At 38.8% G+C, this 21,623-nt stretch overlaps 1 protein-coding gene across 6 annotated transcripts in view; it reads left to right on the forward strand.

Annotated features, from left to right (window-relative positions):
• LOC149840701 (uncharacterized) overlaps positions 1 to 21,623 on the forward strand; it is an 88,442-nt gene that overhangs the window by 11,459 nt on the left and 55,360 nt on the right. For all 6 annotated transcript variants that reach the window (XM_090003266.1, XM_090003264.1, XM_090003265.1 and 3 more), the window contains exons 4-8: positions 12,105 to 12,175; positions 12,634 to 12,723; positions 12,832 to 13,008; positions 13,121 to 13,180; positions 15,330 to 15,462. In XM_090003266.1, the coding sequence (XP_089859392.1) occupies positions 12,105 to 12,175; positions 12,634 to 12,723; positions 12,832 to 13,008; positions 13,121 to 13,180; positions 15,330 to 15,462 (531 nt within the window). The remainder of the gene's footprint in view (positions 1 to 12,104; positions 12,176 to 12,633; positions 12,724 to 12,831; positions 13,009 to 13,120; positions 13,181 to 15,329; positions 15,463 to 21,623) is intronic.

A 21,623-nucleotide genomic window follows, 5' to 3' on the forward strand; every position in this document is an offset into this window, starting at 1 on the left:
GCCGTCGATGATCTCCAGGTACGCTCTTTTTCTTTCGTCTTTCTTCTTCTTCTTCTTCTTTCCCTTCTACTTCTTCGTTTCCCTTTCTCTTTTTCCTTTCTTTTCTTCGGCAGGGGGCTCCGCCCCCCTGTCACTTGTTGTGTCAACAGGGGGCTCCGCTCCTCATGTCCCTCTTGTTTTGCTGGCAGGGAGCGAAGCTCCCTGTGTCGGCCCACCTTTCCGGCAGGGGCTTCCGCCCCCTGCCTCCTGTGGATTTTCCGGCAGGGGCTCCTCTTCGTTGTTCTTCCGGCAGGGGACAAAGCCCTTTGCCTTCTGCTATTTTTCGCCAGGGGGTTTTGCCACCTGCCTCCTGTGGTTTTCCGGCAGGGGGCTTTGCCCCCGTGCCCCCCATCTTGTTCCTGGCAGGGGGCTTCGCCCCCCTATCTTGTGTTTCCCGGCAGGGGGCGAGGCCTCCCTGCCGTTGTTTTGTCTTCGGCAGGGGGCGAGCCCCCTGCCAATGTTTTTTCTTCGACAGGGGGCTTCGCCTCCCCTGCTTTCTTTGGTTTCCCAGTAGGTGGCGAAGCCCCCTGCCTTCTTCTTGATTTTGGGCAGGGGTGAAGCCCCCTGCATCTCCTTTGTTTTCAGGAAGGGGGCTTCGCCCCCCTGCCTTGATCTAGTGGCCGGCAGGGGCAGAGCCCCTGCCTGTCTCGTTTCCAGTTGGGGGCTGCACCCCCTATCCTGTTTCCGGTTGAGAAAGGTTCGGCAGAAAGCCTCTGCTCCCTCCCCTACCTTTTCTGTCCTAGCAGGCAGGGAGCATGAGCCCCTGCCTCTGTGGCTTTTTATCGGGAAGGGTGAGGCCCATGCCTCTTGCACCCTTGCAGGCAGGGTGCAGTGCCTCTGCCCGTGCCTTTGCATCTCTGGCGTCTGAGAGCAGGCCTCCCTGCCTCTGGCACCTTGGTCAGCAGAGTGCAGAGTTCTTGCCTCTACAGCCTGCAGGCAGGAAGGCGTGCTGCCTCTGTTGCTCTTCTGCATTCTGCATTCTGCAGGGAGTTGAGCTCCCTGCCTACCCTCATATCGGGGTCTGATACTGCTGCAGGTCTTACCAGACCCACTTCTCATTTGTATTTTGGCATGCTAACCTTTTTAGCATCACAGGTTGAACGGTGGATCTTTCTTGCCTTTTGTGGCTTGAGCTTGTGCTTACCTACGCCGCTGGCATACGAGGACCGCAACCCCTCAAGGTAGGGGAAGATTGCATAGAAGAATTGGACAATTGAATTGAGTTCAATTAACTAAAAAGGACCGTTATATATATATATATATATACAAATATATATATTTATACGAGTACGCATTTAACTCAAGGACGCGGTTTCGCGATCCTTGTCCTTTACTTTGCCGTCGCGCATCGCGCAAAGGTTTTGCGTTGCACTCCTGCTTACAGTTTTTTACTTTGCCATCGCGCATCGCGCAAAGGTTTTGCGTTGCACTCCTGCTTATAGTCCTTTACTTTGTCGTCGCGCATCGCGCAAAGGTTTTGCGTTGCACTCCTGCTTATAGTCCTTTACTTTGTCGTCGCGCATCACACAAAGGTTTTGCGTTGCACTCCTGCTTACAAGCCTTTGCCTTGTTGTCGCGCATTGCGCAAAGGATTTTGCGTTGTACTTTTCCTTACCGTCTTTGCTTTGCCGTCGCGCTTTGCGCTTAGGCTTTTGCTTTTGCATGCGTTATTACTGCCTTGCTATTACAGATGACGCGCAGGTTTTCGCTCTTTGCGTATGCCTTAAAGGCATATTCGGGCATTCACCGCTCTTTCTCTCCCTTTTGCGACAAGAGTTCAGTTAGGAGCTGGCGATACACCTTCATCTAAGGAGAGGGATACTTTGCAAGGATCCTGACTCTTCGTGTACGCAGTCCTGCAAAGTCGATTTGAGATTTTAGGGAGTTGCGCAAAAGCATCAAAGACTGGCCCAAATCGAAGCATTTGGATGGATGTGATTGGCTGATTCTGTTCGTCTATTCGGCATATCTCGGGTAATCTCGAATTGGGGGTTCGAGCGAACTTCTTAACAGGGGTTCTGTTGAGAAACCTGTATCTCGTCTATCGAGGCCGGTATCGAGTCGTGTGAGGCATGTAGATACCCCAATAGCGGATGAGATTCTAGAAAATCGCATGCATAATGTTAGCACAAGGTACTGCTGTTTCAAAAGATAAACATTACATCTTTGTGAAACACTCCTGTTGAGGCTTCTATTGAGGAACTATACCCCTTTCATCCTAGAGTACTTGTAGTCGTGCACGACACATCTAGTACTGCGATGATCGGATGAGACGGTCGTGCGACTTCGAATAGTGCTAAATGCATAATGCTGTAATTACATAAATGGTCTCACATTCGCCTTCACAGGCAAGATGCTCGAGTGGTTTAAAGACCACTACATAGGATGAGTCGTTAGTTAAGCAACCCCTAACGCACTCATTCGCTTTTAGTTGTTCTGACAAGGGAGATAACAGAGCGGTACAAAACTCCAATGGACAGGTTGTTAACAACCACCCCATGGGCAATGATTCAGCCTCCCCAGTCATTGGAGTTAAGGGGAAAGGGGCTATAATAGTTAGCTCAACACTTCTGCAGAAGTTGGATGCATCCGTGACACTGCTTTTTAGCCTCTGGGGAATCCTCTCTCAGCTAAAGCCGTCCCCTTTGGAGCGGACTCAACTAGCTATTCAGGTTATTGAAAATACATAGAATAACAGATGCCCGAACTAGTCTCAGTTGTTTCTACGTTTTGGTTGCGCGTACCCGCAGGCCAGTAATATTAAAACATAAAGTCCGTTCACACTGGTCGATTGCTTGCTTGCTCGGTAGTTCAGTATGCTACTTGTTGAGCTGTACTCGCCTGTCGAGGCGTTACTCTAGTGTGTTAAACTGCTTACGCAGTTCTTGTTAAAATATGTTGTATATATATATTTATATATTTAGATTATGACATATACACATATATATTGACATATATATGTCTATATGTCTATCTATATATATAAATATATATATTTATATTGTAATACCCGATAGGGGTATTTATGTCATTTCACATGTACACGCATATCCTAGATATGCTTCCTTTTCTTTTTCCTTTCTTATTCTTTTTCCTTTTTTTGTTTTTTTTATTTATTTCTTTTTATTGTTAAAGGGGGTCTCACATAGAGACGTTGGACCCCCCTCCAACGGTCATAAATATGATCGTTGGAGGGGCTCCAACGTCCCTATGGGAGCCCTTCCTTGGGTCCCTTGCTGTGTATAAATAAGGGGCATGGCCCCATGTATCTCTTAAGCTTCTTGTGAAGCATTTAGTGAATGAAATATATTTTTTTCTTCTTTGTGTGCTTGACCACCTTTTGTGGTTTATTGTGTGCCCTCTAGTGGCCTCTTGTGTATGTGCGTGCTTCCGTGCTTGCTCTTGGAGTTCTTGCCTCTCTCGATTGACACTTCATTACATGATATCAGAGCCTTGGTTGAAAAAGCTTCATCGGATCCTCTTTTGACAAGCAATATCCTTCTCCTTCTTGCCTTCATAGTCTTCTTCTACAAATGGCAAACAAGGATGCAAAAATCGATCTCTCATTCAAATTGGATGGGACCAATTATCGCATGTGGGCAGCCGCAATGGAGAACAATCTCAAAGGTAAGAAACTTTGGGGTTATGTATGTGGAACCGTTCCGGAACCACAATTGAAGTTGACTAAATTTGAAGGTGATGAGGAAAAAGCATTAAATGAAGAAGAAAAGGAGAAGGCTATCCTTGACTATTCTTCTAAAATAGAAGATTGGGAAAGTGAGCATGCTAAAATCTTAGCATGGTTCATGAACAATGTCGAATTGAAGATTTGTGCAAATCTTGCCAAATTCAAGAAGGCTAATGAAGCTTGGTCGTTTATGAAAGGCATGTACACTCAAAGGGACCTTGCTAGACACTTTTTTCTTCAAGAGAAGGTAAGGGCTACCAAGCAAGGTGATATGAGTATTAGGGACTACTATAGTGCCCTATCCTCTCTATGGGATGAACTTGTCCTTCTCGAACCGCAATGGGAAGGTAGTGCTATTGCCATGAGGCAAGAGCAAATGGAAAAAGAAAGGTTCTTTCAATTTATTCATGGGCTTCGCCCCGAATTTGATCAACTTAGAGGATCCCTTCTTCATAGGGCCTCTACTCCTCTAAGTGATATTTTAGCCGATTTATGTCAAGAAGAAACTCGTTTGGCTTTAAAACGAGATGTTGATGAAGTTCATGCCGTGTCTAGACCCGGCAACAATGTAAGAACATATAAACCACCACATTTTTGGAAGAATAATGGTGGTGGAGGAAGGAAAATCGTTTGTCATAATTGTAATGAACCGGGCCATATTCGTCCGGATTGCCCCAAGTTCAAGAAGAAGGTGGCTTCCGTTGGTGAAACTCCTCCAAACGCCAATGAAGATTCAAAGAAGGATGGAGACATAAAGGAGTCCATCGCTCATCTAACTGAAACTCTTCAACAATTCATAAAGATGAACTCTTCATCATCGTCTTCACCCTCCACGTCCGGCGCCGCCATCTCCTCTTTTCCAGGTATGACCTCTTGGATTCTTGACTCGGGTGCCTCATTTCATATGACCCCAAATGCATCACTTTTGTCAAAACCAAGTCTCAATAAATTTAAATCATACGTCTCCACTGCCGATGGGACATCCTTGGGTGTTGAAGGCATTGGAAATCTTGAGAAAATCTATGACCAAAATAAAGAATTTTTTGTTCCCAAAATCCGCATTATTCCAAAGCTTAACCTAAATCTTTTTTCCGTGTCTCAAATTACCGATTTTGAGTGTAATGTCTCCTTTTCACCTACTCATTGCTATGTGTAGGATCTCCGGTCCGGGAAGCGGATTGGGCAAGGCCATAGAAGAGGGGATCTTTACTATATGGATTTTTTGTCTTTGCCATCCAAATCATTTTGTAATCATGTCCAAACTAAAGATATTGAGACTTGGCATAAGAGGCTTGGACATCCTAGTATTTCCAAGTTAAATCTCTTTCCATTTTTGGAAAAATTTTGTAATACAAATACATTTACATGTAATGATTGCATTCTTGGAAAGATTCACTCTCTTCCATATTCACATAGTAATTTTGTGTCAAAAAGACTTTTTGAACTTGTGCATTCCGATGTATGGGGGCCGGCACCCGTTATGTCCAAAGGAGGTTATTCTTACTATGTCTCTTTTATTGATGATTTTACTAAATAAATCCGATGTCTTCACTAATTTTAAAGAATTTCATGTTCTTATTCAAAACCAATTTTAAAACAATATAGCCATATTTAGATCAGACTCGGGAGGAGAGTACATGTCTAAAGATTTTCAAAATTACTTTAAAATAAATGGAATTGTGCACCAACGTTCTTGTCCTAAAACTCCGCAACAAAATGGTCTTGCGGAAAAGAAACATAGACATTTAATTGAAACCACAAGAACTCTTCTTGTGTCAAAAAAAGTTCCCAAAAACTTTTGGGCCGAAGCCCTTCTTACCGCAACATATCTTATAAATCGTATGCCTTCCTCCTCTTTAAAAAATATTTCACCTTTTGAAAAACTATTTCAAATTACTCCATATTTTAATAGACTAAGAATCTTTGGATGCAAATGCTTTGTACTTAGTCAAGGACAAGACAAATTGTCTCCTAAAGCTCTTGAATGTGTATTCATTGGCTATGGTGAGAATAAAAAAGGCTATAGATGCTATGATATTCGAAATAATAAATTGTATGTGTCAAGAAATGTGAACTTCATTGAAGAACAAAATGGTTTCGATATCCACACATCTAGGGAAGACATTGATTATTCTTTTCTATTTGACTTAGCTCCTAGACTTGAATCCCCTGAGGCAATTATTTGTGATACTACTTGTGATGGCATCTTACACTATAATGATATCTCACAACAAGATAATGGTTCCCAAAATGAAAGTCTAAATGATATAAATGTATATACCCGGCGGTTAGGAAATGAACATCAACCTGCTATTGACAGATACTCTCAAGACTTCTCCTTAGAAGAATCTATTGACAACAATCCACCTAGGAGATCTTCTCGTACTAGTAGGCCACCACAAAAATTTGTGTCTTATGAATCCTTTTCTCCGAATTATAGGTCTTGCCTTATGTTAATACATTCATACCATGAACCTTCGTCATTTAAGGAAGCTAAAGATCATCCACATTGGATTGAAGCTATGAAAATTGAGTTAGAGGCTCTTAATAAAGCCCAAACCTGGAGCATTATTCCTCAACCACTAGGAAAAAAGGCAATTGGGTGTAGATGGGTATATAAAGTCAAAACCAAATGTGACGGATCCCTAGAAAGATACAAAGCTCGCTTGGTTGCAAAAGGCTACGCCCAAGAATATGGGATTGATTATGAAGAAACCTTTGCTCCTGTAGCTAGGATGACTAGTGTACGAACCTTAATTGCTCTAGCTTCCATTAAGCAATGGCCGATATATCAACTTGATGTTAAAAACGCGTTCCTAAATGGAAATCTGTGTGAAGAAGTTCTTATGGATCCTCCGCCGGGTCTTGAAATTGGGAAAGGAAATATTCTAAAGTTGAACAAAGCTCTCTATGGTCTTAAACAAGCACCAAAAGCGTGGTATGATCTTTTTAGCAAAGTAGTGCTTGATAATGGCTTTTCTTCATGTTACACCGATACTGCTTTGTTTGTTAAATCCTCTAATGGATACATAACTATCTTATTGCTATATGTTGATGATATGATTATCACAGGTAATGATAAGAAAGGTATTGACCTTATTAAAAATATTCTTAAGAAAAATTTTGATATGTTTGACCTGGGTTTTCTAAGGTATTTCTTAGGTATTGAAGTTGCATACTCCCCCAAGGGGTATGTCCTATCTCAGATGAAGCTTGCCTCTGACATTATTGCTAGGTCTGGGCTGACAGATGACAAAAGGGTGGAGACTCCAGAAGTCATCAATGCCAAGATGAGAGCCAGTGATGGCACTCCTTTAGCAGATCCCACGCCTTACCGTCAACTGATTGGATCTCTAACATATTTATCTATCACCAGGCCCGACATTTCTCATGCAGTTCATAGTGCAAGCCAATTTCAGACTGCTACCTCTACTATTCATATGGCAGCAGTAATGAGGATTATCAGATACTTGAAAAATTCCATAACTAAGGGAGTATTCTTATCCTCTTCTTCACCTCTTACTTTACTTGCGTATACTGACTCCGATTGGGGGGGTAACCCCGATGATCGTATTTCTACCACAGGTTATTGTGTGTTTCTTGGTGATTCACTTATCTCATGGAGGTGTAAGAAGCAACATAAAGTCTCTCTCTCGTCTACCGAAGCAGAATATCGTGCGATGGCCACTACCACAACTGAAATTGTATGGTTAAGACGCTTGCTTAAAAGTATGGATGTCTCCTTCTCAACTCCTTCAAAGTTGTGTTGCGACAACAAGAGCTCTATCTATATTGCTAGCAATCACACCTTTCATGAACGAACAAAGCACATTGAGATGGACTGTCATTATGTTCGTGATGAGTTCTTACGGGGCACCATTCAACTCCCATATGTTCCTACTGAATATCAGCTGGCGGATTTCTTCACCAAAGCCTTGCCATCGCCTCGCTTCTTATTTCTCCTTAGCAAACTCTCGGTGATTTCCCCTTGTGTTTGAGGGGGGGTGTTAAAATATGTTGTATATATATATTTATATATTTAGATTATGACATATACACATATATATTGACATATATATGTCTATATGTCTATCTATATATATAAATATATATATTTATATTGTAATACCCGATAAGGGGTATTTATGTCATTTCACATGTACACGCATATCCTAGATATGCTTCCTTTTCTTTTTCCTTTCTTATTCTTTTTCCTTTTTTTGTTTTTTTTTATTTATTTCTTTTTATTGTTAAAGGGGGTCCCACATAGAGACGTTGGACCCCCCTCCAACGGTCATAAATATGACCGTTGGAGGGGCTCCAACGTCCCTATGGGAGCCCCTCCTTAGGTCCCTTGCTGTGTATAAATAAGGGGCATGGCCTCATGTATCTCTTAAGCTTCTTGTGAAGCATTTAGTGAATGAAATATATTTTTTTCTTCTTTGTGTGCTTGACCACCTTTTGTGGTTTATTGTGTGCCCTCTAGTGGCCTCTTGTGTATGTACGTGCTTCCGTGCTTGCTCTTGGAGTTCTTGCCTCTCTCGATTGGCACTTCATTACAGTTCTTTGCTAAGTAACATCTAGCTTCTCATATTAGTTAAATGCTTATAATAATAACATTATGCCAGTTGCTACATATTAGCATGTGATTTGCTTTACTCCTTGGTCGAACTGTTTGGTGCTTATTATAGCGTAGCACTTGTTGGCTTGCATCTCTTATGATTGATGTGATTGCATACAACTCGTAATCTACGAACTGGTGACAACTAGGATTGATGTGATCGCTTGTCTTATAAGCTGCTTACATATTGTGATATAACTGTTGTCGTATGATTGCTTATGTATGGCTTGTGATGCCATGGTTTATGCCTTACGATTAATTTAATTACTTGTTGATGGACTGAGCTGTTTGATGGTAATTGTATATATTACGAGCATTGTTATGAGTGCTTGTCTTATTCAGTTGTTTTCTTTGGCTGTTGGATAGAGTTAGTTACTCTTCGCCTATAAAATCAGCTGGATTGCCATATCTGCATGTTCTCGTGTGTCGTTTACGCATGCTTTGAGGTCCTTTTTGAGAATCGTAATGTTCCTTGTGGCAATAATACGATGCGTAGTATTATATGCTTCTGTGTGATGTGATTGATATGCCACGTGATAAGAAATGTTGGAAGTATGGGATAATATGTTCATGGTTCATGGAACCTTATTGGAGGAATGAGTGATCTTGTGTTTTGTTTTACCATGTGGAGTGATACGATGCATATTGCTGATATACATGCTTGTGCCCATATTGATGGCTACTGACCCCAAGAGCGGTTAATTGTACGGAGTAGTCGATTGTATTGATGCATGTATCACTGAGTATGATATCTGTTGAGGACCTGATCTCAAAAGGATTATCTGCGTGGGCGTGTATGATCAAGATCAGGTAACTGGCTAGAGTGGTAGATTCTCTATGAGGATGTACACTGTCCACGAACGGGTAGCCGCAAAGACGGTGAACTCCTGTGAGAAAGTGTATGGTCCGAGACCAGATATACCATCTAGGGCGGAATTCCTTGTGAGGTTATACATTTCCCAGACCAGGTGATCCGGCGTTGATCTTGTTAATGGTAATAGTGGCTATCGACCCTAAGAGCGACCATTTGTTTTGGTGCGTGTATCGCAATGATTTTCATTGGATATGTTATTTGTTGAGGACCGGTTTTCCAAGGGTTTCGCTGTGAGGGTATGTATGATCAAGACCAGGTGATCCAGCTAGAGCGGTAGAATCTCTGTGAGGATGTACACTGTCCACGAATGGGTAGCCACAAAGACGGTGAACTCATGTGAAGAAGTGTATGGTCTAAGACCGGGTATACCCTTTAGGGCGGTAATTTCTTGTCAGGTCGTATATCTCCTGGACCGAGCGATCCGACGTGGATCTTGTGTTTTTGCTTACCATAAAAAGTTATGGTGAGCTGTGATAATCTTCTGAGATTGTTTGAGTTAGCCAGTTATAAATCTATAGTTTGACTTTATGTTTTAGCATGATTACATGCAAGACTCAAATGTGAAAATCAGATAGTTAGCGATTTTAGATCATGATCATGTTTTGGACCTTCTACGGAAGGGTGGGGTTTCTGAGAAAGTATGACGCCTTAGTGAGTCATAGCCGGTGACAGTTGGCCGCGTAAGGTCTTGAGAGATGAGAATAGATAAAGTTTGTTCAGGACAAAGCGTTTGTTAGAAGTAGTGAGAGCGACAAACGATGTCCTGATAATAATTAGATGCGGAAACCCCGTTCTAGGAACGAGAACAAGCTTGTTGCGTGGTAGTTCACAGCTTACGATAAAATGGATCGTATGCTGCGTTTGTCAGTTGTATTGCTTCCCTGCTTTGAATTTCTTACTCGCTTGCACTATTTACGCGTTTGCACTGCTTACTCGCTTGCACTACTTACGCGTTTGCACTACTTACCCGTTTGCACTGTTTACCTTGTTATACTGCTTACCTGTTTAACTGCATATCTGCTTTAAACTGCTCAAATACTGAATTAAATGTACTTAATTCAGTTTCCTGTAGTCTCTCTTGTGCACCTACTAGTTTTTCGCGAAACTAACCCATTCTATGGGTACAGGTGATGATTAGGTACACTACGACACGGTTGCAAGATGGCTTCAAGACTTCTTCTTCCTGCTCTTAGCTTGCGTCCTGGACGCTTTGGGTTTGTAACGGATTTTTCTTAGGATACCCTAACTTTGTGAGTTTTGGTTCTTTTAGCTAACGTGCCCAAAGTTGTCAGCTTGTCGTCTGATTTAACAAAAGAAAAATCTTCCGCTGATTTCATAAATAAACTCTGAAGGAAAGAGATAGTTTTAGTTTCTCGCCTGTTTTTCTGAAAAGGTTCACAAGTTTGAAATTTGGGGCGTTACAATTTACATCTGAAAGCTGTCCTTAGGTACCCATATAAAAGAAATAAATGAAGAAAAGGGTAGAAGGAGAGGAGAGAAATAATAAGATGAAGAAGAGGAGTATGGGAGAGAAGAACAGGGTCTCTTTTGGTCTATCCCCCTCATTCCATTATTTGTTTAATAATAAGTATAAAAAATAAAAACAAAACCATCATACATTTGTATAATACATGTTTACACAAAGTTCAAACTACCTTCAAAACAGTCAACTCAAATAGGGTAAGAATGTCCCTCTTTCAACATTTTGGGGTAGATAAATTGTTAAATTATATGTATGTAATTTCCTTTTCGAGTCAAGGGTATTTTGGTCTTTTCTCCTTGTAATAAAATATCCACTAGGGATAATAGTTCTAGTAGTTTTATTTTTAAATTTTTCTTTTTGTCTTTTATTAAAAGACTAGGGGCTCTTTGGGCATTGACCCAACGAGTCGTTGGGAGCTCCCAACCACTCTTTGGAGCTCCCAACAGCCCCTCCTACATGGGCTTCTTTGTGTATAAATAGGGGTTAAAACCCCTTTGTTCTTTAATGTTTGTGTTAAGCATTTGATGAATAATATCCTATATTTTTACACTCTTGTTATTGCCTTATTGGCTTTTGTTTAGTTCCATAGTGGACTTGTGAATGTGCACGTGTGTAAGTGTGATCTTGTAAGCCCTTGGTGGCTAGTGTTTTGTGCTTCCGCGTATTTCATTACAAAAAACATATATTATTCCCAACTTGCTAAGAAGTCCTATGTGGCCTCGTTTTGTTGACTGCCTTTGTAAGAATCTCAACTAGTTGATCTTGACTTCTCACATATGCAAATCTTGAGTACCCTTTGTTCAATTTTCTCCCAAATAAAATGACAATATTTGAATGCTTTGTGCTTTCGTGATGCACCGAATTTACGGCAAGATGTATGGCTTATATCTTATTGCAAAAGAGGGTCATGGCTAGAGCTACCTCAATACCATCTCATTCAGGATTTATCTTTATCCATGTTCCTTCACTGGCACCAAAGGCCGGGTTCCATACTCTGACTCCACACTTGGTCTAAATAGCACATTTTGCTTTCTAGTCCCCTAGGAGGCAAGATTTCTATCCATAAAGGCACAATAACCAGTAGTAAAACTTCTATATCTAATTATCCAGCTTTTTTATTTCAAGCTTGCATCTTTTCTTTTAATATGCAGAAGTTGTCATACACTTGAATTTAATTTAAGTAATGTTCATAATAAATTGAAAGATTGTATTTGCTGTTCTGATAAAGTTTATGGTTTTTGCTTTTCTATTTTCAATCTTAATGCTGTTTTTTGTTAGCGTCTTTCTGGTTTTACAAGACTTATAAGTAGTGCTCTTATTTTGTTAGGTGTTACCATTTTTTATGTTTTCAATCTACATTTATTACTTGAAGTTTCTTATGATTTCTTAACATATGCAGTCGGCTTTCTTGCGGATGTTGGTGGCCTCTATACCTTCAGTACTGCTATTTTCTTGTTCCTTTTGTTGAAAGTAAGTTTCTGACTCTGATGTCATCTGTTATGCTATCCTTATTTGTTTCTTCATATTCTATATATTTGTGGTCATGGTAAGATATTGTTCGTGATCATGGTAATACATGGATTTGCATTAGAATTTTTTGTGGTAGGCTTGAGGTCTGAATATGGAATTACTGTTGGGAGACGGTTTGGTCCAAAATGGGGAAATTGGTTTTACTTTCAAAGCATATTTTGCACTTGGAGGTGAGAGCTTAGTTCATGGAAATCAAGGGCTTCTTTTGGTAAATTAGATGAAATAGGGAATCTATTTCTGTAAGAGCTCAGGATTCTAAAATGGACTAGCATTTCTAGAATCCATGAAACTAGCAAAATTGTGAATTCCTAAATTTGCTGGATTGCTCTTTTTGATCATTATCAAACTCGTAAGTTCTAAAATTTGAAAGTGTCTTGTCTAACGTTCATTTGTTATAGTTTGAATACAGATTCAAGAAACTCCGTCATGAAGATGTTAAATTTCGAGATATTAGAGCAAGGCGAAGAGCCCAACGGCATTGGGATAAGGTATTTATTTGGAATGTGCGGCAACTAATATTAGTTTGAAAAATACTTTATAGGTAACATTTGTGTTTTCTTGCATTATACAACTAACTAATACCTACATTTGTCTAGTTGAGGAAGTATGTAATGTACACATGGGGACGCAGCATGCCTGATGGAAGGAGTCAACTTTCTGGACAAAAAAAGGACTCTCTTCGAAGCGTGATGCTTGAATCTGTTCAGGGCCTTGGATCTTTGCAAAAGAGAAAGCAACAACCTGCAGGGATTTATTTGGATCCTTATAAACAGGTAACTGCATCTTTTAGTTGTGCCTCTGTGTGTATTCTAAATTGTGATGCTTAATATTTTATATACAATCTCCTTCGGTTGAGAGGTCTGAAAGCTCCTTGTGTGTGTACAGAATACTCTCCCAGAAAACACTCTTATTGAAGGATGTTTACCATCTTCAGAGGTTGCCTATGTGAGTTTCAGCTTCTTTATGCTTCTCTTTTATCATTTCTCTTAATTATGTGTCATCTATGTGAATACAATCAGTATATTATAATGTAGAGTGAGAGTTTTCCTATATATAGGATGTTTATGTCCTTTTTCTTATTTCTTTATATTCTTTATTGAAATGTTGATAAACTAAAAATTTTGGTCCTCTTTTTATTGTAATCTAGCTATTGGCTGTGCCAAATATTACATATTCATTTTTTATCTAATAAAGTACCTGAAAGAATAGAAGTTAGGGACATAGACACCATTGTCCTTTGTCTTATGTAATTTATTGTAGTTATAAATTAGAAGATATTAGTCATTTTTGTTTATTCTTTGTGATAAACCTCATCATAGCGGTTGACACTCTTGTAATAGTATATTGAAACACACACCAGATACCACCGTTTATTAATGCTCTCAGAACTTCACACTTGGAGGCTGTCAAGAGAATCTTGAGATGCATAAAAAAGGACAATTGCAGAGTATTTATAAGTGTACAACAAAATTATGGTTCTGTTCCATGGGTGAGTCGTATATACATATTCTTGTACCGACTGCTCATGTGACTTCAGGATAAGGCATTTTGGTTCCCGGTTTCTTATGCTCACATTTAGTGTCTTGAAGTAGTGAAAAGCAAAGGACCATAGCAAGATCCAGCATGGAAGCCAGGTATCGGGCCATGGCTTCAGTAACTGTAGAGATTATCTGGAGCCAAAATTTGCTTACATACTTGCACTAGAATATTGGATGATCTATGCTGTATTATGATAACAAAAGGATAATCCAGTACAGCACAACAAGGCCAAACATATTGAGATCGACAAGTATCTTATGCATGAAAAGATTGAGGATCAAGAATTAAAACCACAGTTTGTTAGCACACAATTTTAAGTAGCTGATATCATGACAAAGCCACCAACTACACAATTGCAGGATTGACAGCAAACTGTAAATAGCCTCAACTATACTCAGTTTGATGGGAGCTGTTAGGGATAGCATGTTGAGACGTGATCCAAATCCAGAACCAGATCAGACGTCCATCTAGGCAGACCGGTAGCATTTACCTCATATTGGTATTTGGTATAACTTGTGGTGCGAAGTCAAAAGTTGGATAGAGGTTGAATTAATAATATATTGGTTTTTGTAAAGGTAGGTATATTGGGAAAATGAGATCAAGTTAATAATGGCTTAACTAGCCATGCACCTAAAGGATCGTGCATCCTTGTCCCGGACATAACCATGTTTGCTTAGGTCTATAATTAGGCCAGGCTTTTTGCTTAAAGCCCATGCTAGAAGGTATATGTATAGGGCCAAAGTCTGTATGTATGATGTGCTTGTCTCTTTTATCGGATGACATTGGGAACTCTCCATTGCAACAATTTGTGTTCTTCTTTTCTTCCCCTTATTTTCCATTGTGCAATTTAGATGGAAAAAAACACATGGTATTAGAGCTGTTTCAACAATATGAAGGTTCTCCTTGATCTTTGACATTCTCAACTCTTCTTTTCTGTCCAAATCCTTCTGTGTCCCATTTTTCTATCTCATTTTCCTACTTTCCTTCAACCTAATAGCTTTGCTTCTTTCTTCTGTTCTTCCTCTTTCGTCGTCATCTGAAATATGATTTTCTTTTCTTGAAATTTCTTTTGTGCCTGCCCCTTTTCTCAAGTGATCACCCTATGAAGCTGTATGTCAATTGCAATTGGGTTTCCCAAACATGGTTGTTGCCCAATGCAATTGGGCTTCCTCAAATATTCATCTTTTTTTATTAGCACTCTGAATCATGGATCATCATCTTTGTTTGTAACACTATATGCAATAGCGCACTAAGACTTATTGATCTCAATTTTTGTTCTCTGATTCGTGTTTTTTTTGTTTTTCTCATGTGATTATTGCTAAATGTATCTGAATGTCCTTTTTAATTTGACAGCTGCTTTGATTAGTTAATTAGATGGCTAATCTACTGATATTTCTAGTTATGAAGTTGATTGTTTGAAAAACCCAAGTCCAGTATTCTTGTTTGCTGAAGAGGAGGTCTGAATTTGCTTTATGTATTGTCTGATACCTTTCATCTAATTACTTTGTATGTTATCTAATGCCGTTCATCTGATTACCTATTGATGCATCTCAAGGTTGCATCACATGAAGTGCTTGACATGAAGAAGGTGAAAGAGAGGGAACATACCTCTAACGAATGTAAGAAGGATCCTCTACCTGAGCTGCTGCATTCTAACGACTTTGTGCAACCCCTTCCACCTGTTCCAGGTAATCCTGTACAGTGAATTGCATTGGTTGCCTTCTTCGATAGCAGCTTCTTTGAACCTTTTTGTCCAACTTTACTAGATTCAAAATAATATGAAATGATCGCATCTACTAAAGTTTCAGCATAGGTTATAGCTAAAACTTGTTAGCCTTGCTTTATGTGTAATGTACAATATGGTCTTTGAGAATATTTTAGAGGGGCTTGATCACACACACATAATCTTAAGAAACAATGATGTGATTCATGCTTTAAACAAATCTATTTGTAGTGTAAAGGAAGCTTCAAGGACTTGCTTCCAAAGCTTTCATTAATACACTTAAGGTGAGATAATGCCAAAGGGCTGCAACTGACCGTTCTCTTTTCCTGGATAGAGGTGTGGTGGTAATTCTTTGATATGTTGATATTATTAGAATTGGTAGTTTGATTGCCTTGATCAATGATATTAAAAGGTTTTTGCATGAAAAATTTCTAATGGACCTGGGAGTGTTGGGATATTTTTCAAGTTTTTAAGTGGACTGACAAGATAACCAAATCAAGATGTCACAACAAAATTATGCTATGGACATCTTGAAAAGGTTTAATGTGGCTTCATGCAAACCTGTGGGGTACTATGTGCAACGAATAAGCGGCTTTTCAAGTATGAAGGTAAACCATCGAAAGATCCCTAAAAGTATAAAAGCATGGCAGGAGCTTTTCACTACCTTGCTATTATGAGGCTAGACATTGAATATGTTGTAAATGAAGTTTGCTAGTTTATGCATGCTCCGAGCAGGTCTAAATGACACTGAACAAACACAATCAAGATCTTGTAAAGAGCAAGAAAAGTCTGAAAATAGACTAGATCCCAGCAGATTTTCCCTTTCAGCAAGTTTTAAGGTCGCAGGTACTTCTCCTATGCAAGAACATGGCTCTGATACCGTATTTGAGTCAAAGGATGCATAGAAGAAGCAACGAGGGTGAGAGGATGAATATGTAAAGAGACTTCTATTTCTTTTTTTTAGGGATTACAAAGTATATAGGGGTCAACTTCCCCTTTACAACATTCTTCTTGACTAAAGTACCCTTTACAACATGAATAAATACAATAGAGAATAAAGCACTGAAAGCGGACATATTTGACCTTTATTAACTTTGACTCTATTCACATACATATACAACTTTATATTACAACTTTTAACTCATAGTGATGCATCTCTCGTATCTGTTATGGTGACAACATATCAAGCCACCAATTACGCCTCGATCTGTGAAACAAATTTCCTTTACCAAGTCACACTCATATTTGGGCAGAAGCATCTTCCTCAACAAATGGTACATACACTTCTATCTTCCTCTCGGACCAAATACATGTGTTTGATCCACATTGTGCATTCTTAACATATATTCCAAACCATTGTCGTTATAGAACCATAATGTCTCATAGTCTGATACACTTCTGATGCCTTCAAACATATCGCTCCCATACATTGTTGGAGGAAGAACAAAGCAAAAACCTGATCCACTATTTTGCATGGGTTATTGAAGAATGCAACAAGATCTACCCCAATCAATACCAATTCTTCTTCTTTAGTAGGATTAAAAATGAAAGATCCAAGGTTAGCTTAACAAGACTCTTATGTGCCTCCACACATTTTTCTCTTATGCTAACGAATAATGAAGCCAGTTCAACTTCTTCCAGGACCCTGTCCATGGCCTCTCTGTAACGACCCCAACTCATACCCCTTAAAAGAGTACGGATTTTTTTTTAAACCATTGCGGAAACATTCTCAGAGACCCGAAGCCTTTACAGTTCCACTCCTCATTGGATAACCCAACCAACCACAAGGGATCTTACACTTATCATTCATACCATAACAAACCAAATTTTATTAATTAAGAAATAGTAGTTTCGAGACAATTGCATAAAAAGAATCAGAGTGCATGAACAATTAAATGTAAATAGAAAGTAAGGAAAAACAGAGTCACGTTGTCCATCTGTGAAGCTGTCTAGCAAACGTGTAACACTCTAGCTCTCTCAGAAGTGATTCGCTTAACTGATCCCCTAGGGCTGTGAAAAACAACAAAAGTAAGGTGTCAGAAATTCGAGGAATTCTGCGTACGAATCTCTCTAATGAACTAAATGAGCATAAAGAATACATATAAGAATTCATGCAATAACTTAGAGAAAATGCAATTACGACAAATCAATAATTCAATTAAGTATTCATGCAATAGAGACAATTATTAAGTATGAGAAAACATTTAATAAATAACATAGATCACAATTTAAGCAATACAACCATTTAACATCATTAGTGAACAACATTATGCATTCACCAACATTTAATAGTTAAGGAAACAGGTACACATACATGATCTAATGCATAGTAGGAATATGCATGGTTTCAGTGTAATGCATGAGTAAATTATTACCTCTTATTAGAATTTTCTTTTTATATGCATGTCCCTATTAAATACACACAATTTAAGTTTTTTTTTTTAATTTTCGTTACCCGCGGATACACCAAACGGGTAAAATTCTTGAAGTCAAGTTAGGTTCCCAAGGTAGCTTAGCACACAATTTGTATTTTATTACTGGGTTCCAAACTTAGCCCTCAACCGAAACAGCCTTCGAAATATTAGACCGCCTATCTAATGCCGGGGACACCAAGGACCACCCATCCACAAGTGTCACTCTTCTTTGTATACCAAAACAACTGTGTCTATACACCACTCCCAGGCAAAGCGACAGACTCTCCCTAAAACCGTGGCTAGGAGAAAGAACCTCAATATTGGGTTCAGGGGCAACAACAATACACATGGAGTTTTTGTGTTCTTTCGGTTTCTCCAAAACCGTAACTTGAAGAATCCCGTACTCCCGACAAGACATCTCAGAAAGTACATTATGTTAAAATGTAAAGCTGTACATATATGTATATATAATAATATTATATATATATATATAAATACATTTTTCATTTCTTTCTTTTCTGTAATTTTTTTTCCTTTATTTTTAGTTTTTGTCTTTATGTCATCTAGTTCAGTTTGAACTAGAATGACAGACTTGACTAGCAATAGAGTTGTTGGACTGTGTCCAATAGCTCTATTGAGTCCTCTTTCAACTGTGTATATAAAGGGGTGCAGCCCCTCTTGTATTTTATTCCAATGCTTCTTAAGCAATTGGTTTTTCATATCAATAAAGAATATATTTTTATTTTTATTTTCTTTCCAATTATACCCTTTTTAAGGGTTATGCTTTAGTGTCATTCTTGACACTTGCCCTTGTTAATCTAAGCTCGTGTTTCGAAGATCCCCATTTCATTTCATGGTATCAGAGCCGCGGAAGTACTAAATCTTGAGGAAAAGCTGCCTCGGTTTCCGTGCCCGTTTGCAAAAGTGTTCGTCACTTGAAGAGAAGTGTTTTATCACTTCATTGGAGAAGATTTCACATCTTGTTGTATTGTTTTTTTTTCTTTCTTTTTCATTTTCCTTCTTGTTTCTCTTCTATCCCTATTCTTTCTCTCCTTGTAATCGATGGATGACAATGATAAAGTCACCATCATGCCTATGAAACTAAGCGATACTAACTATGTAACATGGGCTTCAATCATGAAGCACCATATATGGGGAAAAGGCTTATGGGGGATTGTGGATGGTTCCGATTCAGAACCTAAGCTATCTCTTACTAAAAAGGAGGGAGATAAAGAGGTCCCTCTATCGGAAGAAGAGAAAATCAAGGTTATTGCCTCATACGAGAAGAAATGAAAAGAATGAAGAATATCTCATGCGAAGATAATGTCATGGCTTATCAATAGCTTTGACATTAAAAAATGCTGAAGTCTTGCCAAATTTGATCATGCCGATAAGGCATGAGAATACCTTAAGAATATGTATTCCCTTAAAGATATTGCACACGTGTGCAACCTCCAAGAAAAAGTTCGAATGCTGACACAAGGAGACAAAACTATTTGTGAATATTACAATGGGTTGTTCGAACTTTGGGAAGAACTTTCCCTTTTAGAACCAAAGTGGCATTGTGCCGAAGACATTGAGCTTCGTCAGAAACAACTCGATGCTGAACATTTTTACCAGTTTATCACTGGATTAAGGCCAGAATTTGAAACCACTAAATCGGCCCTACTTCATCGGGGAAAAATTCCTTCTATTGTTGAAACTATTGAAGAGTTAACAATGGAAGAAAATCGTCTCCGGAAAGGTTCTTTAAAAATTGAAGATGATTCCGTTTTAGCCGTGTCTAGACCAGGAAATCATGTTCGATCATATAGGCCTCCTCACTTTAACCGACAAAATGGTGACTATGATAAGAAGAAAGTTATTTGTCATCACTGTCATGAACCGGGACACTACAGGCTACAATGTCCCAAACTTAAGAAGCTGAGAGAAAAAAGAGCTGCAATTGCTGGATCGGAGCCTAAAGATCAGGATGCACCAGTTTTCCTGGCCCAACTAATGAAGATTCTTCAGCCTCTCATCAAAGGTGCCTCTTCCTCATCTGAAGCTTCAACCGGCGCAGCAACCTCATCTTTTTCTGATCTAGGTAAAATTTCTTGGCTTCTTGACTCTGGTGCATCTTTTCATATGACCCCAAATAATCAAAGTCTATCCAAATGTGTTAAAAATAAAACAAGTGTGTCAAAGGTCTTTACTGCTGATGGGACTTTTCTTGAAATGGAAGGAATAGAAAATTTTGAAAAAATTTATAAAACAATTTTTTTTTTATTCCAAAAATTAGACATGTTCCCAAATTAAATTTAAATCTTTTATCTGTATCTCAAATTTCTGATTATGGGTGTAATATTTTTTTTTCTTCTCATGGTTGTTGGGTACATGATCGCCAGTCAGGCAAGCTGATTGGGGAAGGCCATAGAGAAGGATGACTCTATTACATGGATTTTTTGGAAATGCCGAAGAAAGTTTTTTGTTATAATATTCAAAAAATAGAGTTGGAACTGTGGCATAAGAGACTTGGTTACCCACATATAGCCAAAATCCAATATTTTCCAAATCTAGGAAAATTTTGTAACTCTGAATCATTTGATTGTAAAGATTGTATTCTCGGCAAAATGAAAAGATTACCATTTCAGAACAGAACCTTTTTCTCTTCAAGACCACTTGAATTAATACACTCGGATGTTTGGGGTCCTGCACCAGTAATTTCTAAAGGAGGATTTGTTTACTATGTTATTTTTGTCGATGATTTCTCCCGACATACGTGGATGTACTTTCTCAAACATAAGTCTGAAGTATTTTCATACTTTCAAACTTTTCATAATATGGTTAAAAACAAGTTTCAAAATGATATTATTATTTTTCGCACAGATTCAGGGGGAGAGTTTTTATCCACAGATTTTCAAAATTATCTTAAATTGCATGGCATCACACATCAAAGATCTTGTCCTTATACACCTCAACAAAATGGACTGGCAGAACGAAAACATCGCCATATTATAGAAACCACTAGGACTTTATTAATAGCAAATAAAGTCCCGAAAGACTTTTGGGCAGAAGTTGCCTTAACTGTCACCTATCTCATTAATCGGATGCCATCTTCTTCGTTACAAAATATCACTCCCATTGAAAAACTTATGAACATTTCTCCAGATTACTCTAGACTAAGAATATTTGGGTGCAAATGTTTCATATTTACTGACAAAAATGATAAACTTTCCCCTCGTGCGATTCCCTGTGCCTTTTTAGGATATGCTGAAAACCAGAAAGGTTATAGATGTTTTAACTTCAAAAATAATAAACTATATGTGTCTAGAAATGTTTCCTTTCTTGAAAAGGAGAGCTTCTTTGATTTTAGAAAATTAAAAGACGTCACTGAGTACTCCTTTTTGCTAGATCTAACATCAACATCTGATGAATATGACCTTGACTGTAACTTTGATGATGATCAAAGAATTATTGATCTTAATGTTGAAAATGAAGTTCATAGAGATACTAGTATTCAATATTCCAGGCGACAAGAGTCTAATCCTCCATGTGCACTTGAGAAATATTCTAACATTCCAACTAGACAATCATCCCAAATCTCGAGGCCTCCAGGAAAGTTTGTATCATATGAGTCTTTCTCACCCACATATAGGGCAATTATTGCATTAATTCACTCATATGAAGAACCATCCACATATTTTCAAGCAAAAAACAATATCAAATGTAT

The sequence above is a fragment of the Nuphar pumila genome, chromosome 4 (assembly GCF_984573655.1).
Source record: "Nuphar pumila chromosome 4, dmNupPumi1.hap1.1, whole genome shotgun sequence".
Lineage (NCBI taxonomy): Eukaryota > Viridiplantae > Streptophyta > Magnoliopsida > Nymphaeales > Nymphaeaceae > Nuphar > Nuphar pumila.